At 49.9% G+C, this 27,788-nt stretch overlaps 11 protein-coding genes across 11 annotated transcripts; 4 read left to right on the top strand and 7 right to left on the bottom strand.

Annotated features, from left to right (window-relative positions):
• On the bottom strand, positions 1-5,305 carry EURHEDRAFT_515714 (isoleucine--tRNA ligase ISM1; the record flags this gene model as incomplete). The annotated part of the gene is made up of 4 exons (XM_040786405.1): positions 1-3,064; positions 3,303-3,304; positions 3,359-4,806; positions 5,266-5,305. 4 exons carry the CDS (start codon positions 5,303-5,305, stop codon positions 1-3), a joined length of 4,554 nt encoding a protein of 1,517 aa, XP_040638680.1.
• Positions 5,306-5,369: 64 nt separating this feature from the next.
• EURHEDRAFT_377985 (putative kinesin family protein (BimC)) lies at positions 5,370-9,102 on the top strand (the record flags this gene model as incomplete). The annotated part of the gene is made up of 4 exons (XM_040779020.1): positions 5,370-5,816; positions 5,869-7,566; positions 7,619-8,071; positions 8,131-9,102. 4 exons carry the CDS (start codon positions 5,370-5,372, stop codon positions 9,100-9,102), a joined length of 3,570 nt encoding a protein of 1,189 aa, XP_040638679.1.
• Positions 9,103-9,334: 232 nt separating this feature from the next.
• EURHEDRAFT_412849 (uncharacterized protein) lies at positions 9,335-10,644 on the bottom strand. The gene has a single exon (XM_040782025.1). The coding sequence runs from the start codon at positions 10,570-10,572 to the stop codon at positions 9,469-9,471; it is 1,104 nt and encodes a 367-aa protein (XP_040638678.1). The 5' UTR covers positions 10,573-10,644; the 3' UTR covers positions 9,335-9,468.
• Positions 10,645-10,817: 173 nt separating this feature from the next.
• Positions 10,818-12,339, bottom strand: EURHEDRAFT_515712 (cytochrome P450; the record flags this gene model as incomplete). Its single annotated transcript, XM_040786404.1, has 5 exons — positions 10,818-11,221; positions 11,284-11,883; positions 11,938-12,000; positions 12,056-12,158; positions 12,214-12,339. The coding sequence occupies 5 exons, from the start codon at positions 12,337-12,339 to the stop codon at positions 10,818-10,820; spliced, it is 1,296 nt and encodes a 431-aa protein (XP_040638677.1).
• Positions 12,340-12,841: 502 nt separating this feature from the next.
• EURHEDRAFT_412847 (anaphase promoting complex subunit 11) lies at positions 12,842-13,520 on the bottom strand. Its single transcript, XM_040782024.1, has 4 exons — positions 13,355-13,520; positions 13,270-13,301; positions 13,152-13,215; positions 12,842-13,103 (listed from the first exon to the last, which is right to left on the bottom strand). Exons 1-4 carry the CDS (start codon positions 13,494-13,496, stop codon positions 13,012-13,014), a joined length of 330 nt encoding a protein of 109 aa, XP_040638676.1. The 5' UTR covers positions 13,497-13,520; the 3' UTR covers positions 12,842-13,011.
• Positions 13,521-13,779: 259 nt separating this feature from the next.
• Positions 13,780-16,980, top strand: EURHEDRAFT_403078 (Rhodanese-like protein; the record flags this gene model as incomplete). The annotated part of the gene is made up of 4 exons (XM_040780188.1): positions 13,780-14,753; positions 14,925-15,091; positions 15,304-15,714; positions 15,803-16,980. 4 exons carry the CDS (start codon positions 13,780-13,782, stop codon positions 16,978-16,980), a joined length of 2,730 nt encoding a protein of 909 aa, XP_040638675.1.
• An 875-nt stretch (positions 16,981-17,855) lies between these two features.
• On the top strand, positions 17,856-18,742 carry EURHEDRAFT_76349 (RPEL repeat-containing protein). The gene is made up of 3 exons (XM_040787647.1): positions 17,856-18,249; positions 18,325-18,428; positions 18,499-18,742. The coding sequence occupies exons 1-3, from the start codon at positions 18,113-18,115 to the stop codon at positions 18,675-18,677; spliced, it is 420 nt and encodes a 139-aa protein (XP_040638674.1). The 5' UTR covers positions 17,856-18,112; the 3' UTR covers positions 18,678-18,742.
• On the bottom strand, positions 18,529-19,988 carry EURHEDRAFT_412844 (translin family protein). Its single transcript, XM_040782023.1, has 3 exons — positions 19,595-19,988; positions 19,524-19,541; positions 18,529-19,458 (listed from the first exon to the last, which is right to left on the bottom strand). Exons 1-3 carry the CDS (start codon positions 19,771-19,773, stop codon positions 18,807-18,809), a joined length of 849 nt encoding a protein of 282 aa, XP_040638673.1. The 5' UTR covers positions 19,774-19,988; the 3' UTR covers positions 18,529-18,806.
• EURHEDRAFT_531176 (beta-mannosidase) lies at positions 19,967-23,023 on the bottom strand. Its single transcript, XM_040787179.1, has 6 exons — positions 22,607-23,023; positions 21,608-22,558; positions 21,124-21,554; positions 21,039-21,076; positions 20,841-20,936; positions 19,967-20,793 (listed from the first exon to the last, which is right to left on the bottom strand). Exons 1-6 carry the CDS (start codon positions 22,738-22,740, stop codon positions 20,017-20,019), a joined length of 2,427 nt encoding a protein of 808 aa, XP_040638672.1. The 5' UTR covers positions 22,741-23,023; the 3' UTR covers positions 19,967-20,016.
• Positions 22,987-24,888, top strand: EURHEDRAFT_412842 (glycosylphosphatidylinositol-alpha 1,4 mannosyltransferase I). Its single transcript, XM_040782022.1, has 4 exons — positions 22,987-23,221; positions 23,271-24,398; positions 24,462-24,569; positions 24,627-24,888. Exons 2-4 carry the CDS (start codon positions 23,388-23,390, stop codon positions 24,792-24,794), a joined length of 1,287 nt encoding a protein of 428 aa, XP_040638671.1. The 5' UTR covers positions 22,987-23,221; positions 23,271-23,387; the 3' UTR covers positions 24,795-24,888.
• Positions 24,889-25,332: 444 nt separating this feature from the next.
• EURHEDRAFT_456905 (uncharacterized protein) lies at positions 25,333-27,168 on the bottom strand (the record flags this gene model as incomplete). Its single annotated transcript, XM_040784386.1, has 2 exons — positions 25,333-26,651; positions 26,712-27,168. 2 exons carry the CDS (start codon positions 27,166-27,168, stop codon positions 25,333-25,335), a joined length of 1,776 nt encoding a protein of 591 aa, XP_040638670.1.
• Between the last annotated feature and the right edge of the window lie 620 nt (positions 27,169-27,788).

Here is a 27,788-nt window from a genome sequence, read left to right as displayed (position 1 = left end):
TCATGCAGCGTTGGCATCAAGGTCACGAACAACCTCGTCGCACCGATCGCATAGTCTTTCCTCTTCCTGCTCCGCTGCCGGCGGTTCCGGCACAGCATACCTCCAGCATCGAGGACATTTCACGTCCTGTGGCGTGTACACATACACAGTTCCCTTCTGGCCACTAGGCAGTTCAAACTGCCCTGTGTAATGCCATTCCGCATTCTGGATACTCGAGGGAGTAGGCTCACCCTCTGCACTCAGGGTCACAGAGGAAACCACGAATAGGTCAGGGAGTTCTGACAAGTATCGTTGCAAAACGGAGCTGGTGATGTTCTTACCCGGAAGTACGATGTGGACAAACGATTGAAGAGACGAACCCAGCTCTTTCTTGCCTCGTGCGTTCTCCTGCACTGTCTTGATCACCGAGTGAGCGGCTATTAGTTCTTGGTAGTCATTCTCGAGAGCAGGATTCTGCCATTCGGGCGCAGGAGAGGAAACGATGCGTTTCAGGGGGTGTTCGCGTTGCGATTTAACCGCCTCAGGAGCATGTTCCCAGGTTTCTTCGATGAGCATCGGCGTAATCGGGGCAAGAACTTCCTGCAGGTGGTTGTAGATGTGGAACAACGTTGTCTGCGCGGCACGTCTGCTGACGCTATCCTCTCCGTAAGTGTAAAGACGGTCCTTGATAGACTCCATGTAGAATGCAGAGAACTCAAGATTGGCCCATCTGTTAATGGTGTTCACGGCTCTGTGAAACTCGAAGTTCTCGCAGGCCTTTTGGCTAGTGACGACCATATCAGACAAATGCATGAGGGCGATCTGATCAATCATCTGCAGCTGGTCGTACGGGAGTATACGGTCCATGGGGAAGTCTGCAAGAGCTCCGAGCAGAAGCTTGAAGGTGACACGGTACTTGTGCAGACTAGTGTTGACTGTCTGGAGGACCTGCTTTCCAACAACCACGTCCCTCGTGTAGTCACTGCTAGCAACCCACATGCGAAGCGCGTCGGGACCAAGAGCATCATAGACAGGGGCTGCATTCTCTGACTGCTTCTTCTTGCCCTTCTTTTGCTTGAGTGGTGGCAGGAGGGTTCCATCCATAATGGCTTTCGGTTCCACCACATTGCCAATCGACTTGCTCATCTTGCGACCGTCTTCGTCAAGGGTGAAGCCATGGGTGACCAGGGTTTTGAACGGCGCGGCAGGAGCACTCGTCTGACCTGAAGCAAGCTGGTGTGCGACGTACGTGAGCAGTCCTGACTGGAACCAGCCACGGTGCTGGTCAGTTCCTTCGAGGTAAACATCCGCGAGATGACCCTTGTCCTGAGCGAGTCCTTCGATTTCGGACCAGCTGGTACCGCTGTCAAACCAGACGTCCATGGTGTCTGTCCCGCGTCGGTACCCGGAACCAGAAGCATCTTGCAGAGACGCAGGAATCCATGCAGAATCGTCCGCATCGTCCGTCCACCAGGCATCGACACCGCGCTCATCAATCACAGACATGATGTGCGATACACTGTCCTTGGTAAGCACAGCTTCGCCCGTGTCACGGTGGTAGAGCGCAGGAATGGGGACACCCCATGCACGCTGACGAGAGATACACCATTCGCTTCTATTCTTGACGAAGTTCTCTAACCGTTGTTTTCCAGACTGAGGAAGGAAGTGGACGTCTTGCAGAGCTTTGACAGCGCTGTCGCGAATATCTCCAACATCGGCAAACCATTGCTCAGTAGCTCTGATGATGATCGGGAGCTTAGAGCGCCAGTCGTGCGGGTACTTGTGTTCGTACCGGTGCTGCGCCAAGAGCTGGCCCTGCGACTTGACATATTCCAAAACAGCGACATTTCCCTCTCCAAGGACACTCTTGCCGCTCAATCTGCTGGGATCGATGGGCATGGCCTCGTTGGTGAATTCTCCGTGGTCATTGACCGGGGCGAATGCGGCAATTCCATGAGACGCACAAGCTTCGTAGTCATCCATACCATGACCAGGGGCGCAGTGAACGAGTCCAGATCCAGAATCTGCAGTCACAAAGTCCGCCGCAATCATGGGCTGGGGCTGAGCATCTTGTCCCTTGAAAAGCGGCCGGTACGTAGTCCGATCTGCCAGCTCTGAGCCAAGAATCGACGGCACAATGACGGATAAGTTCTCCTTCAGAATATTCTGAAGATATTCTAACCGAGATTGCGCAATGAGTAGGTACCCGCATGTGTCCGACTCGACGATGGTATATCGCAGAGATTCATGAACCGCAATCACAGCATTGGCCGGCAGCGTCCAGGGCGTGGTTGTCCAGATAACAGCATTAACCTCCTTATCGCGAAGTAAAGGATTCTGCAACAAGTGAGGCGGAATGGAAACGAGCGGAAACTTAACCAGAGCAGCGGTAGACACATGATCTTCTTTGTACTCCAATTCAGCTTCTGCCAGCGCCGTACCAGTAGACGGAGACCAATAGACAGGTTTGAACCTTCGATAGATCAAGTCCTTATCAACCATTTCACGGAAAACACCTAATTGTCTCTTCTCAAATTCCTTATCCATAGTCTTCCAGTGACTCTCCCAGTCAGCCATAACACCGAACCCGTGGAATCCCTTCATCTGCTCTTTAACCGCCTTCCCGGCCAATTTCCTTGCCTTGTTGCGAATCACCGCCGCACTGACGGGCCCATTTGCCACCAGTCCGGCATCTTTCTCGCCTTGTAGCGCCTTCAATTCGATAGGCAATCCATGACAGTCCCATCCAGGCACATAGCGCACTCTCTTCCCCCGCCCCAGCTGTACTCGGCAGATGATATCCTTGAGAATCTTATTCAGCGCATGACCAATGTGAAGCTCGCCATTCGCGTACGGGGGTCCATCATGTAGGACAAAGGGTCGATCGGCGGGTCGTTCGCGGCATTGCCAGGCGTATAGCTCGTTGGTGCATCGCTGCAGGTATTTTGCTTGATCGGCCGGGGGCACACGCGCCGGGAACGTCGACTTGGGGAGCTTGAGTGTCGACGACCAGGACCGTGTGAGCGTCCGCGGCAATTCTGGCATACTACCTCTGAAGAAGCATGTCCTGTTCAGAACGGCGCTGCTGCTTGGAAAAGGTCTCCGGCAGTTTGGCGGAGAAAAGCGGGCAATCTTCACGATGCGGGTAACGATACGTAATATTACCATTTTTATCTGATTTTGGACCGAAAATGTCGTAATGTGATTACATGGTATATTACACAAGAAGCGATTGACGATTTGAGATAAAAAAAAAAAACATCATTACATTGGTAATATCTTATAGTAGAAGATGGTAGTGTTGGCTGGTAGAATCCCTAAACGCCTGCCACAGAAATGTTACTCCAAAGGATAATCAATAAATCGTGACGCAGCTCACTGCGCCGTTCTTCATGACTTCAAATAGAAGCCCAGGAAATCCAAACAACTCGGTATTACCTAGACCCCCATCCTGGCTGTCGCCACCAGCTCTCGGTCCCCGGCCGGTACTCTCTTCCCAGCCGCCAAGGAATTCAACGCTGCTTTCCGGGCTGTCGCCCCAGCCACGATTCAGCACCATTGGGCGTTGAAGCGCTCGCTCCTCTGCAGCGTTCGCGTACGATCCCTTCCAAACGTCTCTAAGCCGCGATGAGATCTCGTCATACGGGGTCTCTGAAGTGACGGATTCACCATGCGCATCAAAGTAGATAGTCCAACGACTGCGCCGATGGCGGTTGAATGGATACGAGCCCGGGACGTTCCCATGTAGGATGATCTTTGTGACGACCAATTGAGACGATGGAGTTGGAGGTGCTGGATCAGATAGATCGGACCCTGGAAATGCAGGGCCAGGCGTGGTAGGGAAGCTGATAAAAGCATCAAATCCATGGTGGAAATAATTATAGAAGCATTCTGTGGGCATTGAGGAAGGGTCCAAGGTTTCTCCATGGGAAATATCCTCGTCTGAATCATCAGTCATGCTGTTGTTTGAAGACTGGTCGGTATCAGTAACATCAATCCCTCTGGCTGGGGATGGACTCATATGCAAAGCATCTGCACCACCACCACCACCGCCGCCTGCAGCACGGTGGATTGAAATTCTTCGATCATTCTTACGATAAATGGCATCAGGTGGTCCAAACTCTGCAATCAAGTCTTGAGGTGTGGTCTCGGAGAGAGAGATGTATGTGGTAGGAGTTGACCTTCGGAAAACCTCAATCTTTCCAGCTCCCAAGACATTGAACTCCTCGATCTCATCTGGAGACGCTTCCCTATTCTTCCCGACCAGTGCTGGAGAACGAGGATACTGAGGAGGCTGTGTGAACAATTTAGACCTGGATTCCGGCCACGATGAGCCCTGATAAATCGCCATAGACGTGGCTGGTAGTGCTGCTGAGGATGAGAGCAATGCTACAAAGTCACATTGGTCCGAATACGCCGAGTTCTGCAGCGGGAAGGAGAATGCGACCCCGGGATACGAGAGGACATAAGTACCATATGGGGTGTGAGAGGTTGGAGGTATATATTCACCCGGGTACGATGGACCGAAGAGACGGTTGTAGACATGACGGAAGCTAGGACCCTGTTGGGACGGCGTTTGCTCCTTCGTACCCTTAACCACGTCTTGGTTCTTGTAAACCATCGATATCTTGGTGAAGTCGAGTACCTCAATCAGACGCAGTCTCTGGTCAGGGCCATCGAATCGTAGGCGAAGACCATTCGACGGAAGCTGTAGGACAACTGGCTTGCGCAAGGGATCCGAGGACGAGTACGCCAGGTCAATTGCGGGGTATGTTTGGGGATGGGCTTTAACACGGCTGAGGACATTGTGAAGGGAAGCACCCAGGGCTATTTGATGCTAAGCTGTCAGTCCAATTTTCCAGACGCATATATAGTATCGGAGGGAGGCTTGCTTATGAATCCCAGGCCCTTGCCAGGATAGATCTGAGCCTGCGCCGAAGCTTTGGAGGAGGCCATATCGATAATGTCCGGGCCGTTATCAAGGCCAGCTGGGGCAAAATAGGTCCATGCAGCAGCAAGAGCTGTAAAAGAACGGTCAATATATGAAAAGAAACCTCAGGTCTCTAAAAATTGATGTCTACAAAATCACGACGATGATGGTCCAGAAGTCTTTCGTTTAAATGTATAAGAGAACGTCAGCTGGCGATAAGGAAAATGATCATGTGATGAGGGGGCATGACCCCTAAGCATTGGCCGTCATGTGACACGTGTGCGGAGACCGCCTTTGTTTACATTTCCGTTTTCAGAATTCGGAGCACAACATCCACTGCAACGAAACTTCTTTACTTATCCCACACTCTGTACAGAATATATCGGCGTTGTACATATTTGATTTTGAATTTTTGCTACTTCCTTGTCATTGAACCTGCAAACGTTTTCATATTGTCACCATGGCTGGCCCCCCACGGCCTGCCTCTGGTCTGCCCACGAGACGGAGCGCGATGCGACCACCTACCAAACGAACAACCTCAGCCACTACCGATAGGTCGTCCTCTTCTGCTTCTTCAACTAGACCGTCTAGCAATGCGCGCGTGCTTAAATCGCCGAGTGAACCGTCCAGCGTCGTGAGCAAGAGAAAGGAGAGAGACTTCGAACGGGAAATCAACGAGGACACTAGCATTCGTGTTGTCGTGCGATGTCGTGGTCGGAGTGAACGCGAAGTCAAAGAGAACAGTGGTGTGGTAGTCTCGACAGACGGTGCCAAAGGGAAGACAGTAGACCTGTCAATGGGACCGAACGCGCTGTCGAATAAAACATACACGTTCGACAAGGTCTTCTCTCCGGCTGCTGATCAGACAATTGTTTATGATGATGTTGTTCTTCCAATTGTCAACGAGGTAATTAGTTTGACCGAGACACAAAGGGCTCTCCAACTAACGGGAATTTTAGATGCTTGCGGGTTACAACTGCACCATTTTCGCATACGGCCAAACCGGAACGGGAAAGACATATACGATGTCCGGCGACATGACAGATACATTGGGCATTCTATCCGACAATGCCGGCATTATTCCACGCGTTCTATACTCATTGTTCCACCAATTAAAGGATACGGAAAGTACCGTGAAGTGTTCATTCATCGAATTGTATAATGAAGACCTGCGCGACCTACTATCGTCCGAAGATAACCCGAAGCTGAAGATCTACGAGAATGAAAAGAAGGGTCAAAACGGAAGTACTATGGTTCAGGGAATGGAAGAGACCTATATTGATACAGCGCATGCAGGTATCAAGCTGCTCCAGCTTGGTAGCCACAAGCGCCAGGTTGCTGCGACCAAGTGCAACGATCTGAGTTCGCGCAGTCATACCGTTTTCACGATAACAGTGTACACCAAGCGGACGACAGAATCGGGGGAGGAATACGTTAGCCCTGGAAAACTGAACCTGGTTGACTTGGCCGGAAGCGAGAACATCCAACGCAGCGGAGCCGAAAACAAGCGTGCAGCGGAGGCTGGGCTAATCAACAAGAGCTTGCTCACACTGGGTAGAGTCATCAATGCGCTTGTGGATAAGGGTAGCCATATTCCCTACAGAGAATCGAAACTCACGCGTCTGCTGCAAGACTCTCTGGGAGGGCGAACGAAGACTTGCATCATCGCCACAGTCTCAACGTCGAAAACGAACCTCGAGGAAACGATATCGACTCTGGATTACGCCTTCCGAGCCAAAAATATCCGCAACAAACCGCAGATCAACTCCATGATGTCCAAGAAGACTCTTCTACGAGAGTTTACTTTTGAAATCGAGAAGCTCAAGGGAGAGCTTATTGCCACGAGGCATCGAAATGGCGTTTACATGACACCAGATGCGTACGAGGAGATGACCATGGAGAACGAGTCTAGAAGGATAGTCAACGAGGAACAACGTGCCAAAATTGAAACCATGGAGTCGAGTTTACGCCACAAAGTCCAAGAGCTTTTTACGTTGACCAGCAATTTCAACAATTTGAAGAAGGATAACGAGGAGACGCAGGCCGCCCTCAACAACACCAACGATGTCCTCGAGAAGACTGAGATAGTCCTGAATAATACCAAGGCGACCCTTGAAGAAGAAGAAATGCTCCGAAAAGCTCACCAAGAAACAGAGACACAGCTTCAAAATGTTGGAACCGGCCTTGTGTCGACACTGGGCAACACTGTCAAGGATGTGGAGGGCTTGCATGCAAAGATTCAGCGTAAGGCCGACTTGGCAGCACTCAACCAACAATCCTGGAAAACGTCTAGTGGCGAGATTTCCGATGTTACAAAGCAAATTGACGCCCGGGTAGGAGCTTTTCAGGATCAGCATTCAACGCTCGTGGAGACCATCTCGGACCGGATTAGCCAATTTGTCGAGACTGAATTGAACAATGTGCAGTCGAGCCAGTCACAGCTTGAAGGCTTCAGTTCATCATTTGACAAGGCAGAGGCAGAGGCTACTGCCCAGACCTCTGGTGCACACGATGAGATGAACGAGGTACTCGAGGAGATCAAGGTCTTGCGTGAAGAAGTCAAGGGTCGAGTGGGAGAAGGGCTGAATGGCTTGTCGGCTGCAGCTGGTCGTATTTCCAAGGAAGTTATTGGCGAGTTTGCCGACTTCCATGCTCAGGTGAGTCCGGCCATCCCTCCATGCATCAATGGACGTTAGCTGACAGATACAGCTCTATGAATCTTATAACACCCTTGGCAAGGACATGAAGTCCATGTTCGACGGCGTCGTGAATCATCTTCATGAGCAGAAGACAGAAATCAGTCAGCTGCGATCGCAACTTCAACAGGCCAACCAAGAGACCATCGAGGCCAACCGCAAGGCTTCATCTCAGTTGGCACAATCTATGGAAGAAGAGAATGCAACTGCTGAAGCGGAGCGAGACCAGTTGCTGTCCCAAATTAAGATCCTAATGGATGAATCACGACAGAGGCAATTTGGCCGCATGAAGAGCAAGTTTGACGGTGTGAGGGTAGATATCTCATCCTCGGGCGACGCGCTGGAGCAAGCGACGACTCAACATGACAGACATGTCGATGAGTGGGTGTTCAAGTCGGAGCAATTCGCAAAGGACGTCACCGCATCTCGAGACGAGGTCAAGACGAAGATGCAGAACGACTGGGAGGTAAGAGACATCAGTACCCGTCTTTCAGTATATGCTCATGCTAAATTGATTGCTAATAGGTATTCGACCATCGCAACGCATCTATCCAGAAGGTTACAGAGTCCGTACAGGAGGAGACTGTCCGCATTGTCGACGCCCAGATGAAAGACATGGGCAAGCAGATGGGCGCATTGGATGATTTCGTAACCAAGGCACGGTCCCAGAATGGCCGCTTCCATGAAGCGCATCTGAATAGCTTGAACAACATGGCGTCCAATGTCCGTCAATCCTATTCAACCGTCCAAGAGCAATTCGGAGGATTCGGTGAACGGGTTGATCGATTACAGAACGACACTGCTCAAGACAAAGATAGTCTCCTGGAAGTCGCTGCACCTCTGACGGACGAGGTCCGGAACCCTCTGTCAGCCCTGCGCACGAACATCCAAGCTCGCCCGTTGAAAGAATACGTCGCCACCGGAGTCACTCCAGCAAAGCGCCCCTACGAGTACCCAACAACCCTGCCCCAAACTGAACCCCACGAGGCCCTCGTCGCAAGACTCCGAAACTCCAAGCAACTCCAAGACCTCCCCTTCGGCGGTGAAGATAAATTTACCCCTTTAAACAGCTCTTCGCCCACAGCCTCACCATCCAAGGGCTTCGTCTACAATGACGCTGAGGATGAGGTAGGACCAGAGCCACCTGCCCCTACTCCTGCCCCCGCTCCTGTCATCACTACTCCTTCCAACACGAGACTTAGGGAAGTTGATGCAAACGTCGTTGCCAGACCGGCCGATGAAGCCACCCTCGGCCGGTCCTCGTCCGTGAAACCTTCGGGTTCGGAGAGTGAGCATCATCGCCCCGAGTCGACGCCGTCGGATGAACCTCCATCCAAACGGCATTGCTCTACTACTGTAGTCGCCGAAAACAAACTTCCGCATAAGGCGCTTAATAGGAAGATGGTGGGAATGATGGGGGGTAGGGAGAATGTGGCGCCGTCTCCTGCGACGCGGGCTTCGCGGAGACTTAGAGGTCGTCCTTCTATGACTGGTTAGGTGTGGTTCGTTTCGTGTCTATCTATTTGTGTTTGTTTCTCGTGGCTATTGGTTCTTTTTGGTTATCGGGTCAAAAGCTTCTGGTTTATACCCCGTGGTTTGTTGTTTGGCGTTTTTGCTGCAAGCTCTGTAGAGTGCGGCTTACTGGCGTTTTGTGGGTTATCTTTCTTGTTCTTTACTTCTTCGATGGTCCTAGTTCTTAGATACCTTATTTGCCTATTCAATGCCTACATTTTGCAATTGTTATTCATCAAGATACCCTTCCCTGGAGTAAAATTGTGTTTGAGAGAAATTGTACCCTTAAGGCCTAGTATTATTGGGGCTACTCTACTAATTCCCTTCTGTGTTGAATTTTGTAATCGAGCGTCAGGATTCACGAAGTGCACCAGCTTGGGTTTCAAGATTCCCTAGCGGCTCTTGCTCTGTCGTTCCAGCCGTGGTATTGATACCATTATCCATGCTCTGCTGGGCCCCAACATGATCATGTTCTCCCGCTCCATCTCCTTGCTGTTGTTCTATATCCGATTCGTAAGGCATATGTTCCCCAGCTTCTATCACCTGTCTGAGCTCGCCCATCCGCTTCGCAAACTGGTCCATCATATCTTCCAATCGCTGGCCTCCACGTTCTTTATCCTTTTCTTTTGAAACCGTACTTGGCGGTAGCCCAGGCGTGCCATGAATCTTGAGCATCAATCCTCCGTTGAGTGGTTGTTCGCCTGACGTGTTGTTCTCGAAGGTAGGGGCCGGGACTAGCTCAGTGTTGAGGACTTGCCATGCGGGTGTGAGGCTGTGGGCTGAAGTAACCGTGAACTGAGGCGTTTGTTGCTGCGGATGCTGGTTTTGCTGGTGTGAGGTGGCTGCCGGGTGCGCCGCAGGCGAGGTCGACATGGAATTGGTGCCGCCGGCGTTATTCGGACCCACGTCTGTCTTGGGGGTGGGTTCTACATCTAGAATAATGTAATTATCCCGTACCCCAGGGATGGGAGTTGGTAAAAGAGTATCCTTTCTCAACCCCGAAAGCTCGTCCTCTTCATTGTAACCTGGCCCGTCTTCGCTTTCACTTTGCCGTGACCGGATCGGTCTCTTCCCGCCAGTAGAGCTATCCTGCTCTGGCTCTAGTGACCGCACAGCAGCTTCAGTCAGGATATCCGTGTCGTCATCTGAGAAGATGTAGTGGACCGTTGGATGGTGGTATTCCCCCGTGTTTGCGTCCTCGATCAAGGTGAAGAACGGATTGAAGGGTTGGTTGTGGCTGGCCGGGACATTTGAGGCTCCATCATTCTCGTATTGCAGGTTTTCAATTTGATCTGGATGGGGTTGTTGATCGTGTTCTGTTGGTTGTGTCGTGGGAGGTCGGTCGATGGTCTGAGGGCGCGAAGCTGGTGATCCCGAAAGGTCACGGACGAATTGCCTGGGTGATGAGGATAGGGAAGGAGATGCAGCGTTCGTGTAATGCTTTGGAAGTGACATCTCCGCGGCTGCGAGACTACATGGTCAGGAAGAGAAAAGGAAAAGGAGGATGTCGTGGTGGTAGTGTAGCAATGATGATGGTTGGAGCTGTTGGAGATCCCTTATCGATAATGGTCAGGTGATTTTCTACTAGTACATATGCAACCCTCTCTACGTGTACTAGGATTACTCAGTAATTTCGGAATAAGAATCATATTTGTATAGTCTACATATTCTCTAGGGCATCGGGTTCCTGTAGCAAGCTATCATGCTGGCTGTTTCCTAATCTCCAGCTTTGCATCCGGGTCACTCAACATCTCAAACCCCATCTCCACAACCTTTGGCTTGACACCTTCCGGAATCCTGACATCGTAGGTCAACAGAATCTTAGCCAGCGCAATCTTGACTTCATTATTAACAAAAAACCTCCCGGGACAGATTGGCTTCCCTATCCCGAAGGCGATATGCTCTGGACTGGTGGAAGCGAGTGCTGCCCAAGCATTGCCGGCCTGACGTAAACGAAGAAAACGGTGGCCGTCGTAGGTGAAAGGGTTATGATAAATGGCGGGATCCCACATCATGGATGAGTCAACGGCAACGTTAGTTCCGCGGGGGATAGTCATGCCATTTGGAAGGACGATATCTCGCATAGCCTTTCGTTCAAGATTCGCTGTATGAGAGGGCGGTTCAGTACCTTGAAACAGGGATCAATGAGGTATCAGTATCACGTACCTAAAATCCCAGGCTTCAGTCGTTGTGTCTCCTTGATTGCACTGTCCAAAAGCTGCATCTTGAAAACGCCTGCAGTTGTCCATCCACTCTCCTCGATGGCCTGATTTGCTTCATGTCTTATAGCTGGAATCAATTCTGGATGCATGCAAATGTCCAGGAGAGCCTGTTTGAGCAACTCGGAGGTTGTGTGCATTGCGCTAATGGCGAATGCTATTTGCGCAGCAGCGGCATCGTAGGGGCGTCCCGCGGCTATTTCCTCGAGCCATTCTATGGTATCATTGAACTTTTCTGGTTTATGACTTTCAATGGAATTGGTTCGAACCCTTGCTCTGTGGTCAAAAGTTGGCTGCAACATACGACGAGCGAGACGCAATTGTCGACGGCATGTTCTGAGCTCCGGCAAGAACCAGTGAACAAGTGGGCGAAGAAAAGCGGGCCAAGCGCGGAGTGATCGAACTCCCATAAATGTATTCATTGTAGACGTGAGAACCAGCTCCTGCCATTGAGCATCGCGAGCCAGTTGAGGTCCGACAAAGACAGACGCTGACATTCGCCCGATGAAACGAATTGCGTGTTGAGACCAATCAACGGTGTGCCAATCTTAGAGAATTTAGTTCTTGTCAAGTATTCAATCTCATAGGGTACGAGACATACCGCCATCATCTGTCCAAATTTCTCTCAGAGCCTCTGTGAGGTGTTCATGGAACAATTCACATTCTATTATGGTCAATCAAGCTTCGGTTTGGAAGACAGCTCCGAAGATTTCACCTACGACCGTTCTGATTCAGTTTCGTTTTGGTGACATTGATGAGGATTTTCCTTGGATCAGTGACAATACTCTGTCCTTCCATTCCAGGATACGTAGCAAAGTATTCCTTTCGTATCGCTGTCAATTTCCTTATCATCCTGGCAAAGGGAGATTCAACATACGTCATGTACAAGCGCCTGGTGGTCTAAATCTGAACAGTTCTTCAACCATTCTGTATAAGATGCTGGGAGGATGACTCGAGAGCCAAGGGTTGTTAAAATGCGAAATGGGCCGTTGAACTGAAGCATGCAGATTAGACACCATGCCTCTTTTAGGACTCAATTGATCTTACCTTCTGAATACCTTCCTTAATCAAGCCCCTAGCATTTGATATAAATTCTGCATGGGCTTTTCTCAACGTTATATCACCGGGATAGGAATTGATGGTTGGAATTGCCGGCTTTCTCATCCAACGCCATGTGAGAATAGCAAGGATGCCCAAGAGGACCGTACGGAGAATATGTACAACGGACAAGTCTTTGTCGAGGAAACCGTCTGTGTGAGATTGATAATATGCCATCACTGCTCACGGAAATCGAGGTCTAACAGTCGTGATTGTAATACATTGTTCAAGCAACGTCGATTTTGTTAGGAGCATTTGGTCACGTGTGTAGAACATTGGTTGAGTGACAATGACTCATCTTGATTGGACAACGACTAATACTATCTCCTTGCTTGCAGGAAACTTTCGTCGCTAACCCAAATCGGTTCCCGACAATAGTCTTGACTTGGAAAGAAGGAGTAAGATATCGGGTAGATCGACCCCATGTTGCATTTGACGGTAATTATAACTCGGCCGCTTCTTTCCGCTGCATTCCAGCTTGAGTTTGCATTGCTGTCATTAGGGACAAAGTAAAAATCCAGTAGGGTATCATATCTATAAGCCTCCAAACGCCTTCATGCCTGGTAAAGCATACGCATCATACTTGTATTTCCTGAGTAGTGTCTTGAGCAGTATCCTGAGTGTTTTGAGTAGCGTTTCCGTCTTCCTCGTTTCCTTTCCACTCGAATTCTACAGATGGTCAGCATCCAGTCTAAACCGGACAATTCGCATACATACTCTGTCTGCACATTGGACAGAGACCTTTGGAAGCCTCTTGTTGGATCCAGGTCATCAGACAATGCTGTTACCGTCAGTATCAACAGTCTGGTCCTCGTGACATGGATAGTTTACGCACCATGTGGAAGGAATGGCCACACTTTCCGAGTACTGTAGAGCGTTAGTATTCGCTCTCATTCAACTTTATAGAGGTTATCACATACACAGCGCGCAATCGTCACCAGGAAACTTGCAGGTTGGGCAGGTACCATCGAACTGAACGCGACAGATACCACACACGTCGTCGTCGGGCATATCCCAGCGCCAAGTTGCGACGGCGTTCCACTCTTTGAACGTGACCTTCATTTCCACGGGTATATGTTAGAGTTGTTGATAGAGAGTTTGTCCAGGTACTGATAGGAGGTGTGGGTTCATAATAATCCGAACTCCGCATTTCCCCGCCACATCTTCCTCTTTATCTCTCATCCTCCTACAGAGTACTACAACTCCTCTTCCTCTCAGCGTACTAATTAAAACGTCTGACAGGGCTTAATTCATTCGTCGTGGATGACGCGATTCTTAGGGTCGATTGGCGGCATGTAAATACTATAAATTTACTTGGTTTTCCATATCCTATCCCACTGCGACTATGACTTTCTCGGCTCTCCGCACCTCTGTCCCTTCGCCAACTCGCTTTGTGCGCTCGACCATGTCTCAGTCTCTGCGACAACCGGCCCAATGTCGCCAGGTCTCCTTCTCTTCGTATCTGGTCACGCCCAAGGAACTCAATGAAGCTCTTCGGAAGAACCCAGCCACTAGGATCTCGACGTCACCGCGCGTTGTCCCTCTCTGCGCCGCCTGGTTCATGCCTAACGACCCCGAAGGTCGCAAGGGAATTGACGCTTTCCAGAAGAGTCGCATTCCCCAGGCGCGCTACTTCGACCTGGATGGGGTCAAGGATACCGAGTCGCCGTATCCGCACATGCTCCCCACTTGTGAGACCTTTGCCGAAGCGATGAGCAACTTGGGTATCCGTCGCGACGACAACGTCGTGGTCTATGATACTGAGGAATTGGGGCTTTTCAGTGCGCCTCGTGTGGGCTGGACGCTCCGAGTATTTGGTCATCCTAATGTGCATGTGCTTAATAACTACCGCCTGTGGGTTCATGAGGGATACCCGACGGAGACTGGAGAGCCTGCGCCAGTGGAGAAGACCAAGTACCCCGTTCCCAACTATGACGCGAAACTCGTTGTGCCATACTCTGAGTTGAAGGAGATCGCCAAGGAACATCGGAAAGAGGGCTCCAGAGAGGCGGAGATCTTGGATGCACGGCCCTACGGTCGCTGGGCGGGGATTGACCCCGAGCCCCGGCCTGAACTGTCATCTGGACATATCCCCGGATCGAAGAGCTTGCCCTTTCCGGAGTTGCTTGATCCCGAGACCAAGACCTTGCGACCCGCAGATGAGCTTCGCAAGGTGTTTGAAGAACGCGAGATCGATGCGTCCAAAACAATTATCAGTTCTTGTGGCTCCGGCGTGACTGCTGCCATCATCGAGACGGCTTTGCATGTGTTAGAGTACGGGGAACCAAACCTCCGGAGGGTGTACGATGGCAGCTGGACGTGAGTATCCTTTTGTTTAGGTATATTGTACCTGCAATTGCTAACTGATCAAAGTGAGTGGGCACAGCGTGTGAAGCCGGCGGACGGTCTCATCCGTAAGACTTAGATACTATATCCCTACGACTCACCTCTATATTCATTGTTTCATGGCAAATACGAACTGTATGACAGAATGCCTGATGTCCCTTGCGCGCATTTCTTTTTCCGCGTTGCTTTGATATCCAAGGGCGGATCTGTTTCGTTACATAGAAGCATTTGGCATTTAGATATCCATGTTTTCGACGACAGTACAGATGTGCATAGAACGAAGAATGTCTACTCGTTTCAATTGATTGAATGTAAGAATGTACAGATGTGCTTCAAAGAATGTATTTGCAACTGGCCTGTTGTATAGTTTTGTATAGCCTCTGCTTAGTCAGGTCTTGGTCACCTTGAAGGTATCGCAGTGACTCCAAGAACATCATCCTTCTTCGGTCTCCCTGTTACCATCACCTAGATTTCGCAAAATGCTGCAGATGAGTGTTCTTCTTTACATTGCTGTCTCCTTTAGTGAGTAGTCAACGTAACTTCTCTCTCTTTGATCAATGCCCGTCGACTGCCCCCACATCTTCCAGATCTCTCGACCTCCGCCTCCAAACCTCCTTCGTTAGTTCCAGCATCCCACTGCCTAGTGTTGCCTGCGCTTGCAGTCGCAGCCTTCGGATTGAGCAGCCTGGTGTAGGGGCTGCCTTATATCTCTACTTTATTCTTACCTGGTCGTTTATTTCATCCTGCGACTATCCACACCAACACAAAATTCTCCTTTTGCCGTCCGTTATGCCGACCGTCATGCCGACCGTCATGCCGACCGGACGCAAGGTCTTCCACTGTGCTGTGGACGAAACCGCCTTGACTACCAATATCAGTGAAATCAAGAAATGGACTACGAACGGTTCCATCACCCTGGTGGTTCCTCTGTATAGTAAGTTGAAAGTCCCTTTGAGAGAGGTGGGGAAATACTCCTTGTGATCTGTGTGCTGACCCCGGATTCTTTCTTTTTTCTTTTTTAGCCCTCGAACGTCTCCATGCGCTGAAACGAGCCGGAAATCAAGTTGCCATCAACGCCCGCGAGGCTGTGCGCTTTCTCGACCGTGTCACCTCAGGAAAAGATAACATTTCCGCTGAACGGGTTGTTTTGCAGGGTCCGATGGAGCAGTATGAACGATGGGAGCATGCGGAGAAGTTTTTCCTGCCGGAATTCGAAGAAGAGCCAGAGGCGATCGATCACGGAGTGAATGGCGATGGTCAGGTTTCGCCAGAGAAACGAGCGCCAGGCAGCGTCAAGGACAAGAGAAATGGCGCTTCCGGGTCTGATGATCTGTCCCAGATGCTTCTCAGCAAGTTAAACTTCAAGAAGGATTCCGACGCCATTTCGACCACTTCCGCCGGTACGCATAGTGGCCCTGCGTCTCGAACGTCCTCGCGCAGCTCCCGAACCAGCCCGGAATGCGCCAACTCCCACGGTGATGTGAACGGAGAAGGATCGAAGCCAAACAGAGCGGCTCGTGCAAATGGACACCAGCGCACTGCTTCGGGAACGGCTATTCCGACAGTTCCTCTTGTTCTTCGACCGCTGCTCAGCGCCGTTCTTTGGCGACTGCACGATGGCCCTGATGCATCTAATGTAGCGAAGAGCTGCATCCTTATCTCGAACGACCTTGTGGTACAATCCTGGGCTCAGAAGTTCGGCATCGGGGTGAAGAACATCCATCAGCTGCGGACATCGATCCAATACGAGGAACGAGAGTACAAGAACCGATGCAAATACGTCGAGAAGACCCAAGGTACTGGTCCTACTGCTGCTGCTGCTCCTGCCGAACCCAAGTCGCTTCTATCCTACGACGACGAAAGTGAAGAAGATGAATTGGTCTTTGTTCCTCGCGGTCGTGGAAAGGGAACTGCCACAAAGAGCGGAGGCTCACGTAGCAGCAACCGCAAACCGGCCCCCTCGAAGAATGTTGCACCACCTCTGGAGGAGACGATGGAAGTCCCAACAGCCCCCATTGACCCCAATTCGTTCAGTCGGTCCATTGGCGGAGCCGTCAAGCAGCCACAGCAAACCGTCGATCTGAGCACTCAGGCTGGGGCCGCCCAAGGTCTAGCAGGGGCCTCTCGCGGCGGTCGCCGGGGCGGCCCTCGCAGTGGTCGTGGAAACGGTCGTGGTCGTGGCAAGCTCTGGGTTCCTTGAAGAACGCGGGGGGCTCGTCAGTGCGGAAGCAATTGATGAGCCAATCTATTGCCGAATGCTTTTCTCCTTCGTCTTTTCTCTTTCCCGGGAGCTGGAAACAACTGTCGTTGCTATTCGCCGCAGAAAAAGTATCGAAAATCTCCGTCTTGCGATCCGTTATGCTAGGGCTGCAACTGAATCCGATCTGTCAACCGATGATAGTATGGAGTTCCCTCTCTGAATGGAACAATATGTGACTCTAGACAGATGGACGCGATCAGATACGGCGCAGTCAAAAAGGACATTGGCCAGTTTCCCACGGAGTAGTATGAGGATCATAAAATACGTTTGACAGGGATCATCAAAGGAACAAGGCTGGAACCATGCCTAATTATTTACGGACAAGTGTCTCCGGCCGGATTTGTTGTTGCTTTCATTGTCCGCTTTCGTGGGATAATCAGAAATCAGCACGTTTTTTTTTGGGGGGGGAATCACCTACTTACGGAGTATTGCTCTGCTACTGTTGGAAGGGACTTGCTCTAGTCTCGCTTTTTATGTCTACACTGCAGTTTGCATTTACAGTTTACAGTTTTACGCATAAGTCTACAAAAAAATATCTAGAAAAAGTTGAGGGGTAGATGAGGGTTATCATGGTGGCAGTCTTTCGTTTCATTGCTATTTGCTATTACTCGTTTCTGCTTAATCGCTCGTTTTGTATTGGTTTTAGACGAATTGGGCCCATCAGATAAGCTAAAATGTCAAGGGGGTAAACTAAGGGTCAATAGTATGTTTCATTCAACACCGTCCACTAAAATCAACCCAAATCAATGACGCTTCTTGCCTCACGGGAAGCCTCCCCGGGGCTGTTTGATGTATGATTATTGATCGGCTGCCACCTCCGCATTTCACCTGACCTCATCATCGACATCATTGGTTTCTGTGTTCCCGACTCTGACACTTCACCTCCTGATCTCCTGTTATTTCCTCCTGATAATCTTCATCTAACCTGATACATGCACGGACGTTGCTTGTGTATATAAGCATCACGCTACCCTGTGAATATCACATACATCCACACATACATACTCTCTTATCTCCTCTACATACCACTTCTCCATACCGCCATACTACGAAACAAAGACAATCCAGCAAAATGACCGACATCGACCAAACCTCTCTCGCTGCCTCCTCCATCGAGCGCCGCAACTCCCTCGAAAAGCATCTCCAGCACCGTCCTGACCCCGAGGATCTGCGCAACAGACATATCCTTGTTGATACGAATATGGCTCCGTATGCCGTTGCCCTTCGGATTAGTTAATAATATTGTATAGGGGTGGTGTGCTGATAATGAATGTGAATGTGCAGGTCTTCGGAAACGGCTTTTCCGGGTACACTCGAGCGTCGACGGACTTCGGATAGTTTGCAAAGACATCTTGAGCAGAGGCCTGAGAGGGAGGAGTTGGTTGAGCGTGTGTTTCCTTTTCCTTTATTCTATCACCTTATAAATAATGGGTGTGGTGCTAATGACGAGGTGGGTAGGAAACATCCTCCCCTCCGTGAACGCAGCACCGGCCATCCAAGCCCAAGCGCGCGAGTTACAGAAACACATGCGTGCGGATAGTCTCGAGCAGAAGATTCAACATCGCCCGCAGCCGGAGATGCTTATTGCGCAGGGGATTCTGGAGGAGAGTGAGGATCCTAGGAGCCCTACTAATTAAGCCCCTATCTTGTGTCCCTGCGTACTCCGTATGGATGGGATTGGCAATGTTCATGACTTATGATTGATTTTTTCTGGTTTGCTTTGTTTCATGCGTTAGGTAGATTGTTAAATACGACATTTGAAGAGGTTAATAGCTCTCCACGTCAACCGCATGCGACAAATCTGGCATCCATCCAGCTGGTCGCTCACTTCCACGGACCAGAATCCCATAAGCGGCTTTCTCGACCTTCTCCACACTAGTCTGCATAACTTCCATCTTCTTCCCCAAATCACGGAGCATATGATACCGCCGCGGCACACTAAGCATCTCAAACAGCGCCCGCATAGCCCGTAGGTCAACCACAAGCCCCGCCTGCGACTCAGGAAGCATTCTCAATTCACCCTCCCCACTCTCTTTCTCCTCCCCCTTCTCCTCTTTCTTCTGATCCTTCTGCGAAGAAGCAGCCCCCGATGACAACCCCGTAACCGCAAACCTCATGATCTCTCCCGTCAAATCAAACAACCCCATGAGATAATCCTCCTCGGTAACAAGCACTTCCCTCGGCAATTTCGCCTGTACCTCCTCCTTCGTAATCAATTCCTGCGTCAGAATGTAGTGGTGGAAGGACAATGCTTCGATGAATTCCTGGATGCCGGGGCTGATGTTGCGTTGGTAGCGCCAGGTGTTTACGGCGGTGAGGTCGGGGGTTAGGGAGGTAAAGAGGGTGTGGATTTGGGTGAAGCGGGTGGTTGTTTCTTTGGCGATGGTGGGGGGGAGGGGGGATTTTATGGTGCGGGTTCTGTTTTTTATTTGTTAGTATTTGGTTATGGGGTTTGAGGATACTGGGGAGGGTGGTTGGCGGACCGCTGTAATGAGAAGATACTAGACGCCATTAGCACACACTGATAGTCATAGGGGAAGGGAGGGGAACAAACATCTTCTTACTCAATGCCGTAATATCCCTCGACGCCTTGATAATTCTCTCTCTTCGATCATGATGCTCGTCCAACTCATCGCGAAACGTCCCGAAGATTGAGAGCACTTTGCTCGATGGCTCGTCCATTGCTGCGTTCGCGTTTGCGTCTGCGTCTGCGTTTTTGTTGTTGTTGTTCATTGTGGTGTTGGGTTTTGTATTGTCAACGAGGGGATTTCCTTCCCAGGAGCGTTTTATTCCAGTCATGTCACGGTGAATGGTGGGAGTAGTGTGAATATGTGAATACTGCGCGATGTCGCCGGATCGTCATTCTTGCGCGCGGGGCTAACCACTTCGGGGTGATTATCTGATAAGATAGGAGTTGGATGGTGTGGTGGGCAGATTTTCATATTGATGAGTTAGGATAGCTGGGCTCATGATACACTACTGTCCCAGATATTTATACTTCAAAGAGTCACCCTTCAATCCCATGATGGTGGCAAACTGCTCATCCCCCGGCATAATATCCATGGCACTATCACTAACCTTGATGCCGTCTCGCTCTTCAAAAACCAAGCACTTGACAGGCGCCCGCGTGCTGACCCGCAGTGACTGCAGATCGTCGGATTCAAAGTCCCTTTGAATGTTGAGTCCCCGCTCCGACAGGTCCAGGTATTTGAATGGCTGCGGCCAGTCCACATCCCGTGCTGCGACTTCGTTATCCACCCAGAGACGTGCGGCAAGGACATGTGGTTCTGAGTATACCGTGTAATCGATAATGTCGTCCACGATAATATCAGTAGTTCCGTTTGCTTGTATACGGACATCATTCCAAACTCTCTGTTCACGAACCTCAAGCCCCGTCTGCACATAAATGAACCGCAATTCCACCTTGCCAGAAACCTCCTTCAGCAGACTGCTTGCTATCCAGAGGCTGTATTTGCTCGTCTTCGGTGATTCCGCATGAGTAACGCTCCAATCATAATGTTCTCTCTGTACCCCAATAGCAAGTGGCTTCAATACTCGTGCAACTGCATAGAACGCCGGCTTGGGACGCAGATAGTAATCCACGATAGCCCAGGAAATTCCAGGCCAGCAGTCGTTCATCTGCCAGAGCAGGGATCCTCCGCAGCGTCGGTCATCTCCCCATTGGCGGCGCCAGCTGCGATATCCGTACATCATTGCTTCGGCTTGGACTACCTGCGTGATGTAGATGTATGTCTATTTTGGTTAGAGAGTGATATAATCTGAAATAGGGACTGACGTACCTCCAAGTCAGTGGTCATTCTCACGTTTTCAATGAGATAAGTAGCAATCCTTCGCTCGTGGCCGTCGGCTTTGTTATGGAAGTCGATAATGTGAGACTAGGGGTATTTGTCGGCCTCGTTTTCGATGAATGACCCAATAGTTTGCATGTGCGAGAAAGCTTCCATTCCGAATTCACTATTGAATCGGCCTCCGAGGACTTCATAGACTTGGTATTTTTCTTGTTTTCCATGCCACACTACATTCTTAGCAGACATCACTTATTTCAACAGTATGATAACTTACCGTTCCATTGATGCAAGTCACCAACAGTCGGATCAGACGTTATCTTCCCGTCACCCCAAGGACTCCCAGGATGATAGAAAGTATCCGGAGCCAGCTCTTTAACAACCTCCGGCAGAAGCTTTTCGTAAATATATCGAGCCGGAAAATCCGTCTTCAGCCAATTCTCCGGATTCTTATCCTCAAAGTTGTATGTAAGTCCATTTTGCTCCTGGACTTGATAGTCTTCGTTATTCCCGACATAAATTACTATCGAAGGGTGATGACGCAGTCTGGAGACGTTGTAGACTGCTTCTCTTCGGATTGATTCAAGTAACTCAGGCCAGGTTGGGTAGTTTCCGCAGGCGAACATGAAATCTTGCCAGACCATTACTCCGAGTTCGTCGCAGGCCGAGTAGAAGCTGTCATCTTCGTAGATTCCGCCGCCCCAGACTCTATACAATATCAGTGACAGGTCTCCAATGAAGTGGAAGCAGCAGGGGCATACCTAGTCATCACTTGACGGCCAGTAACCATCAACTCAGCCCATTTTTGATATCGTTCTGGGGTGATATTAGGGAGAATGCTGTCGGCGGGAATCCAGCAAGAACCACCGCAGAAGATATCGACCCCATTAATTCGGAAGAAGAAGGATTTCCCATGTTTGTCAGGTTGTTGGACAACTTCTGCTGTACGGATTCCGATTTTCTTCGAAGCATGGTGAAGTTCTTTGTGTCCATCTGCCAATGATGCTGACAACTCGTAGAGTGTTGGATCGCCGTATCCATGGGGCCACCATAGAGAAGGGTTCTTGATCTTGAACGTCACTTTGGCAGTACCGCCCTCGCCCACAGTAGACTGCTCAGACGCAACCTCTCGCCCCCGTAAACTTAGCGTGCATTTTGCCTTGTGCGAGCCAGCTGCACCGTCTACCTCCACGAAAGCAGAAACAGTGGCCTCTTGGTGATCCCCCGTTAACTGCACTTCCATCCACAAATCCGCAATTCGCGTAGTGTAAACCTCAAGCCTCACATCTCTCCAGATTCCCGCAGTCATCAAGGTTGGGCCCCAATCCCAGCCCCAGTGGTACTGGGCTTTCCTGACACTCATCCTAGCCGGGTCTCCATTAAACGAAGCCCACTTGTGCTTGGGATCTTGGTCACGAAGCTCTTGAGCTCGCAACATAGCACAATCAAAGTCGATCTCCAGGATATGCTCGCCGTCTGCTTCCAAAGCTTTGGTGACATCCACCCTGTGGGCGAGGAACATGTTGTTGCTTTCCAGGATAATGTTACCATCGAGCTTTACCTTGGCGAATGTGTCTAGGCCGTCAAACGCTAGGACGATTATTGAGCCAGGGGCTACTTCTGGCTTCTGGAAGACGTTCCGGTATGTCCATGATTTCTCATTTACCCATTTGGAATTTAGTTCGTTGAAGCCGATGAATGGGTCTTTAAGTCTAGGAACCTGTCAGAATATATATTGAAGTGATGGGTTTAGTAAATACTTTTTGTTGGCTAGTAAATCCTGATGGACTACAGAGGGGATTGCTGGAACTGACATCCATGAGTTTCCCGACTCATCTTGGCCATCTTTGAAGCTCCATCCATTGGATAGAGAATGTTGGTTGAGTCTTGACATTTTGCGGGGTTGTCCGGAGTTGAGATTGAATCAAAAGACTGGATGATAGTCAGTTTTCATGTAACAACAACGAAGTATATCAAGGATGCTGCTGTCAGACATTGAGCTTGTCACTTCCATTGCAGCTGTATTCCATTCACTGCAGAGGGAGATGAGGAGTATTGTTCACGTGCCAACAATTCCTATTCGGGTAGTGTACTTCGGGGAGCGAGCCATTCCCAATGCAGCTAACTCTATCGACACAAGATCTTAAGAACATGGAGTACTCGCGGTAAAATAGAAGACACAAGAGATATCAGAGCAGTCTTTAGAATCACCCTAGTCCTTTACCATTCCTCCTTCCCTCTCTCGACTCAAATCAATGGGAATCGAGATCTGCTGACTCATCATGATCGGCGATGCCAACATCAACATCCGAAAAGACAGCAGACACCAACAATTCATCATCTGGAATATCATTCGGAGAATTAAAATATATAAGGTGCGCATAACCCCCAATCTATTTGAACATAAAATTAACCCATAGCCAGGTCACCTCACAACTCCATCTCCATTGCAATTGAGACATTATCTCAACCGGAGTTGACATACCACGAACAGGAGAACATTTAATATCCAGACGAAGCCAGCCCTCGGCAAAGAATGTCATGGCAGTCTCAATTTTCACCTCCCCACCCCTTATAATAACCCTCTCTCTAGCCCTCCGCGTCACCCTCCTAATCTATGGCTCCTGGCAAGACGCCGTCTCCCCCGTCAAATACACAGACATCGACTACCTAGTCTTCACCGATGCTGCACGCTACGTCTCTCAGGGTCTATCACCCTACTCCCGCGATACCTACCGCTACACACCACTCCTGGCATGGCTCCTCGTCCCCACTACCTGGAACGTAGCCGGATTTTCGCTGTTCTCATTCGGGAAGGTCCTGTTTGCTGCTGCGGATGTGGTGGCCGGATGGTTGGTTGCCAAGTGTTTAAGGACGCATTATGGGATGGATACCGGGAGGGCGATGAAGTTTGCGTGTGTGTGGTTGTTGAATCCTATGGTTGCGAATATTAGTACCAGGGGGAGTTCGGAGGGGTTGTTGGGGGTTCTTGTTGCGGGGGTTTTGTGGGCTGCGTTGAGTAGGAGGGTTGTGGTTGCGGGGATGTTGTTGGGGCTGGGGGTGCATTTTAAGATTTATCCATTTGTTTATGGGGTGTCGATTCTGTGGTGGCTGGGCGCCTCCACGTCCTCCAAGGACAGCGACAAAGACAAGGGCAGCAATGGCAAAGAGAAAACGATACCACAGTCCATCACCGGCTTCATCACCCCATCCCGCATCCTCCTAACCCTCACGGCCCTGACAACCTTCCTTGCCCTAAACATAACCATGTACACCCTCTACGGCAACCCCTTCCTCCAACACACCTATCTCCACCACCTCACCCGCATAGACCACCGCCACAACTTCTCACCCTACAGCACGCTGCTCTATCTCGCCTCCGTGGACGGCGGAAACGGGTACGGGTATAGATTCGAGTCGTTGGCGTTTATCCCGCAGATTCTGCTTTCAGTGGTTGTGATTCCGGTGGTGCTGGCGAAGAGGGATTTGGCGGGGGCCATGCTTGCACAGACATTTGCATTTGTGGGGTTTAACAAGGTTTGTACGAGTCAGGTATGTTTCGTTTTTTCTTTGTCTGTTTCATGGTGGTGATTTGGAGGGGTGCTAAGTTAGTAGTATTTCCTGTGGTACCTTATCTTCCTCCCGTTCTACCTACCAAACTCGTCTCTGTTGAAGAAACCCCAACTGGGGCTGTTAGTTGCTGCGTTATGGGTTATTGCTCAGGTATGTCTATCTATCTTGGTATTCTCTAATTCGTACATAGCTAATTGTTTGACGCAGGCACTCTGGCTCCACCAAGGTTTTCGTCTCGAATTCCTCGGGATATCGAGTTTCGTGCCAGGGTTATTTTTAGCAGGCTTGTTTTTCTACGTCGTTAACTGCTGGATTCTAGGAATCCTGATCCAGGATGCTGGGGGACTATCGGCGCAAGAGCAGGTTGCGAAATAGCATCCTACCACCAATCATTGCGCACTTCAATGGGACATACAGATGCAGAAGTAATGAAACTTTTGTCCATTATGCTACCCCATAAACTAGTAAACCATCCCAGAACCTATCAAGTAGACGCCATATTATAATCCCTGCAAATAAATCCAGACAAATTGTGCATCATAAATGGAGTCGATAAATTCAATAAAATAAAACCCTCTTTGCAAACCATGCAATTAAGTCAAATAAGCCAAGGGGATCCAGTCCCTGTGTGGAAAATTGCACCAGAAATAAAAACGTGAACCAGTCACCGTAGATGTGGATGCAATGCCAAAGACAACAAAACGAGAGATGAGAGTATTTGCTTGGGACTCCTTTCGTGAAAGATCACCAAGCTTGACTCTGACAAATGGCAATGTCTGCTCTTGTCGAAAGATAACAAATGAGAGACCCAGGGTATTGTACTCAAAACGTATAGAGATGATTAGGAATAAGGATGTCAAGGTATGGCGATTAAAAATGCCCACCCTGATCAGTCAGGTGAGAAGATGCAGTGCTAAAATTTAGTTGCATCGGCTATAATTCGATAGTTGGCAGCATAAATCGCAGACGGTCTGGCCCGTGGAAACACTGCTCCAACAATTTGGTGGTTAGGTCCGTATTGCGGGTAAATGCCCTCTGTAAGCTCAATATAACGGGCTTGTGGACGACTTTCTGCAAGATTTTCTAGGATGCGATCGCTCCAGATACCAGTGCATTGGTTGTTGACTAGTTGAAAGTAAGGGTTAAGAAGTGGACAGGCGGAGTCCAAATCGATGAAACGGATACGGACGTATTCCAGAGATCGATGCGCACCGAGAGAGCTGGCACCAGCAGCGACAAGTTTCTCAAAGGAACGGACGAAGTTAATGTTTGTGATACCAGATACCTCATCAAAGAAGGGAAACGCAGGTTGTAATCGCCGGTCTCGACAGCAAGACTTGACTACCAGATCCAGGGACTTGAGCCTGGACATGGAAGCACGATTCGCAAAGTTTGCCATGCCGTGGAAAAAGCAGTGGCAGATCTTGCCGGTAAATGTGAGAGACTCGAGCCGGGGAGCAACTTCGCCGAGCAAATTGCAGAGATGTGGCGGGTTCATTTCATCACCGGGCCAGAGGTTATGCACATGGCCTTTGTTGTAAAAACCATCCAGGCTAATATTCGCATGCGCAAGCGTCGTAGGCAGCTGAATCAGAATCCCAGCAATCGTCTCGTAGGCTTCAATCTTAGGCTTCGCGTATGCGCAGTCCCATTCCCGGATTGATGGCAGAGCTTCGGCCATATTTTTCCAGTGCTGATAATCCCGCATAATATTCCAGGCACCACGCATAACGAAAGTCTGTATGTTCGGGAGGACGGCAAGAGACTGAGTATTCGACCAACCGTAGGGGTCGTTATTGAAATGTCGAATTAACGGTGGCTTTTTGCAATGGCCTCCTTCGAGTGTTAACATACGCGCCTCGGGGAAGTGAGTTTGGACGTGGAGAAAGATATCCTCCAGTGAAGCGTTTTGACTGGCGCCATAGAAATTGCAATGGTTCATCGGGTAGGAATCGGAGTCATCTTCCCAGGCCATTGTCGCCTGGAGAAGAGCCGCGACACCCTCCAAGCCCTCGTCATTATTGTTATGGTGCTGATGATGGTGATGATGATGGTGGTGGTGGTGGTGGTGGTGCCGGCGAGCGGGTGGATGAACTGAGCTATGTTTCGGTACCCGATTCCCCCAAACCGGAACCCATACCTCGATATGACGGACATGCGCGGCGAGATGAGGGTTGTTTTCGAACCAACTTGCACAGTCGGTCAACCCACTATTGGTACCCTTGACTTTGACTATTGTACGCGATCATGCACGTCAGAAAGCTCAAGCGAACAAATGGACGACACACTTACTATGCCTGTAGATACGAGCCTGGACAAGAGGCCTCCAAACCGGCGATATCAGAGAAAGATTAGATAAGACCTTCCGTCGAGGATGTCGCAGGGCTTTTGTCCAGCTGCGCGCAGCAGATTTTCCATGGGTTACTGTTGCTGATGCTGGCGCCCGTTCACCAAATAAACAATCGAGAATCGCCTCATGTATTTCAATGGGAAGGTTGTCAAAACAAGCCTCAGACCGATAAGATGGAGGGTCGTCCAAGCGGGTATGCGTATCGTTATCGTTCATCTCGGTATCCACGGGGGACTGGCAGTCTGCAGACGCAGGGGCCGAGGTCGGAGCAGCGGAGTCATCGTGGATCTGGATCTCCGCACTAGTGCTTCGACCAGTCTTCTGATATGATAAGGAAGAGGAAAGAGGGCTCGCCAATGAATTGACCGAGACGGGACGAGGAGGGATGGTCGTTAACATGGGGGGCGATGAGGACGAAGATGGGATTTCCGACGACAGCCAGAGCGAGATAGTGAAGAATTGGTCGGAAGAAGCGGATGTACGTAGGGAGGAAGCGTATGTTTCGGACAAGCGGCGGGTGGTCGACGGTCTTTTCTTTTTCTTTTTCTTTTTCTTTTTTTTTTTTTTAAAAAAAAAAAAAAAAAAAATGAAATGAAAAAAAGACGAAAACCTGCAGATGCACATATGTCAGTCAGCCAGGCAAATTCAGGCAAAGGCAATCGAGCGATCAGCGATATCATGTGAGACGTACTAAAGAGAAGCGTGGTCCGTCCGGGTTGGTCCGTCGTATGGGTTTCGAAGGGAGGAGAGCGAGAGAGGACGGAGAAATCAGCCGATTTTAAGAGCGATTGCGAGAAAAGACGAAGAAATCCAGCGAGAGATAAGCACAGTCAACCTCATCGAAAGCAACGGTCGCCAGCGTGGTGCATGTTGTGTTGGTAGATATGTTGGTAGTGGCTGTGGGTGTGTACCAGAAAAGAGGGGTTCCCAGGAAAATCAGGCAGGGTCGGGCACAAGAAGAGGAGAAACTATCAAGAACCGTGGAAGAAGATGAAGTTAATAAAGAGAGAGAGACACAC

Source organism: Aspergillus ruber (assembly GCF_000600275.1).
Source record: "Aspergillus ruber CBS 135680 unplaced genomic scaffold scaffold00014, whole genome shotgun sequence".
Taxonomy (NCBI): Eukaryota; Fungi; Ascomycota; class Eurotiomycetes; order Eurotiales; family Aspergillaceae; genus Aspergillus; species Aspergillus ruber.
Note: the sequence above shows the minus strand (reverse complement) of the source record. Positions and strands in the feature narration are given on the sequence as shown.

Bases quoted from the DNA above. Each gene is read 5' to 3' on its own strand.
- EURHEDRAFT_412847 (XM_040782024.1), bottom strand. From the start codon at position 13,496: ATGAAGGTCACGTTCAAAGAGTGGAACGCCGTCGCAACTTGGCGCTGG. The intron at 13,302-13,354 runs GTATGTGATAAC...AACGCTCTACAG, and splicing joins TGGTGACGATTGCGCGCTGT to TACTCGGAAAGTGTGGCCAT. The intron at 13,104-13,151 runs GTATGTATGCGA...GACCATCTGTAG, and splicing joins CTGTCCAATGTGCAGACAGA to AATTCGAGTGGAAAGGAAAC.
- EURHEDRAFT_76349 (XM_040787647.1), top strand. From the start codon at position 18,113: ATGACCGACATCGACCAAACCTCTCTCGCTGCCTCCTCCATCGAGCGC. The intron at 18,250-18,324 runs GTATGCCGTTGC...GTGAATGTGCAG, and splicing joins GTTGATACGAATATGGCTCC to GTCTTCGGAAACGGCTTTTC. The intron at 18,429-18,498 runs GTGTGTTTCCTT...CGAGGTGGGTAG, and splicing joins GAGGGAGGAGTTGGTTGAGC to GAAACATCCTCCCCTCCGTG.
- EURHEDRAFT_412844 (XM_040782023.1), bottom strand. From the start codon at position 19,773: ATGAACAACAACAACAAAAACGCAGACGCAGACGCAAACGCGAACGCA.
- EURHEDRAFT_412849 (XM_040782025.1), bottom strand. From the start codon at position 10,572: ATGTCACTTCCAAAGCATTACACGAACGCTGCATCTCCTTCCCTATCC.
- EURHEDRAFT_412842 (XM_040782022.1), top strand. From the start codon at position 23,388: ATGGCAGTCTCAATTTTCACCTCCCCACCCCTTATAATAACCCTCTCT. The intron at 24,399-24,461 runs GTATGTTTCGTT...CTAAGTTAGTAG, and splicing joins ACAAGGTTTGTACGAGTCAG to TATTTCCTGTGGTACCTTAT. The intron at 24,570-24,626 runs GTATGTCTATCT...TGTTTGACGCAG, and splicing joins CGTTATGGGTTATTGCTCAG to GCACTCTGGCTCCACCAAGG.
- EURHEDRAFT_531176 (XM_040787179.1), bottom strand. From the start codon at position 22,740: ATGTCAAGACTCAACCAACATTCTCTATCCAATGGATGGAGCTTCAAA. The intron at 21,077-21,123 runs GTAAGTTATCAT...CTAAGAATGTAG, and splicing joins TGACTTGCATCAATGGAACG to TGTGGCATGGAAAACAAGAA. The intron at 20,794-20,840 runs GTACGTCAGTCC...TAACCAAAATAG, and splicing joins GAATGACCACTGACTTGGAG to ACATACATCTACATCACGCA.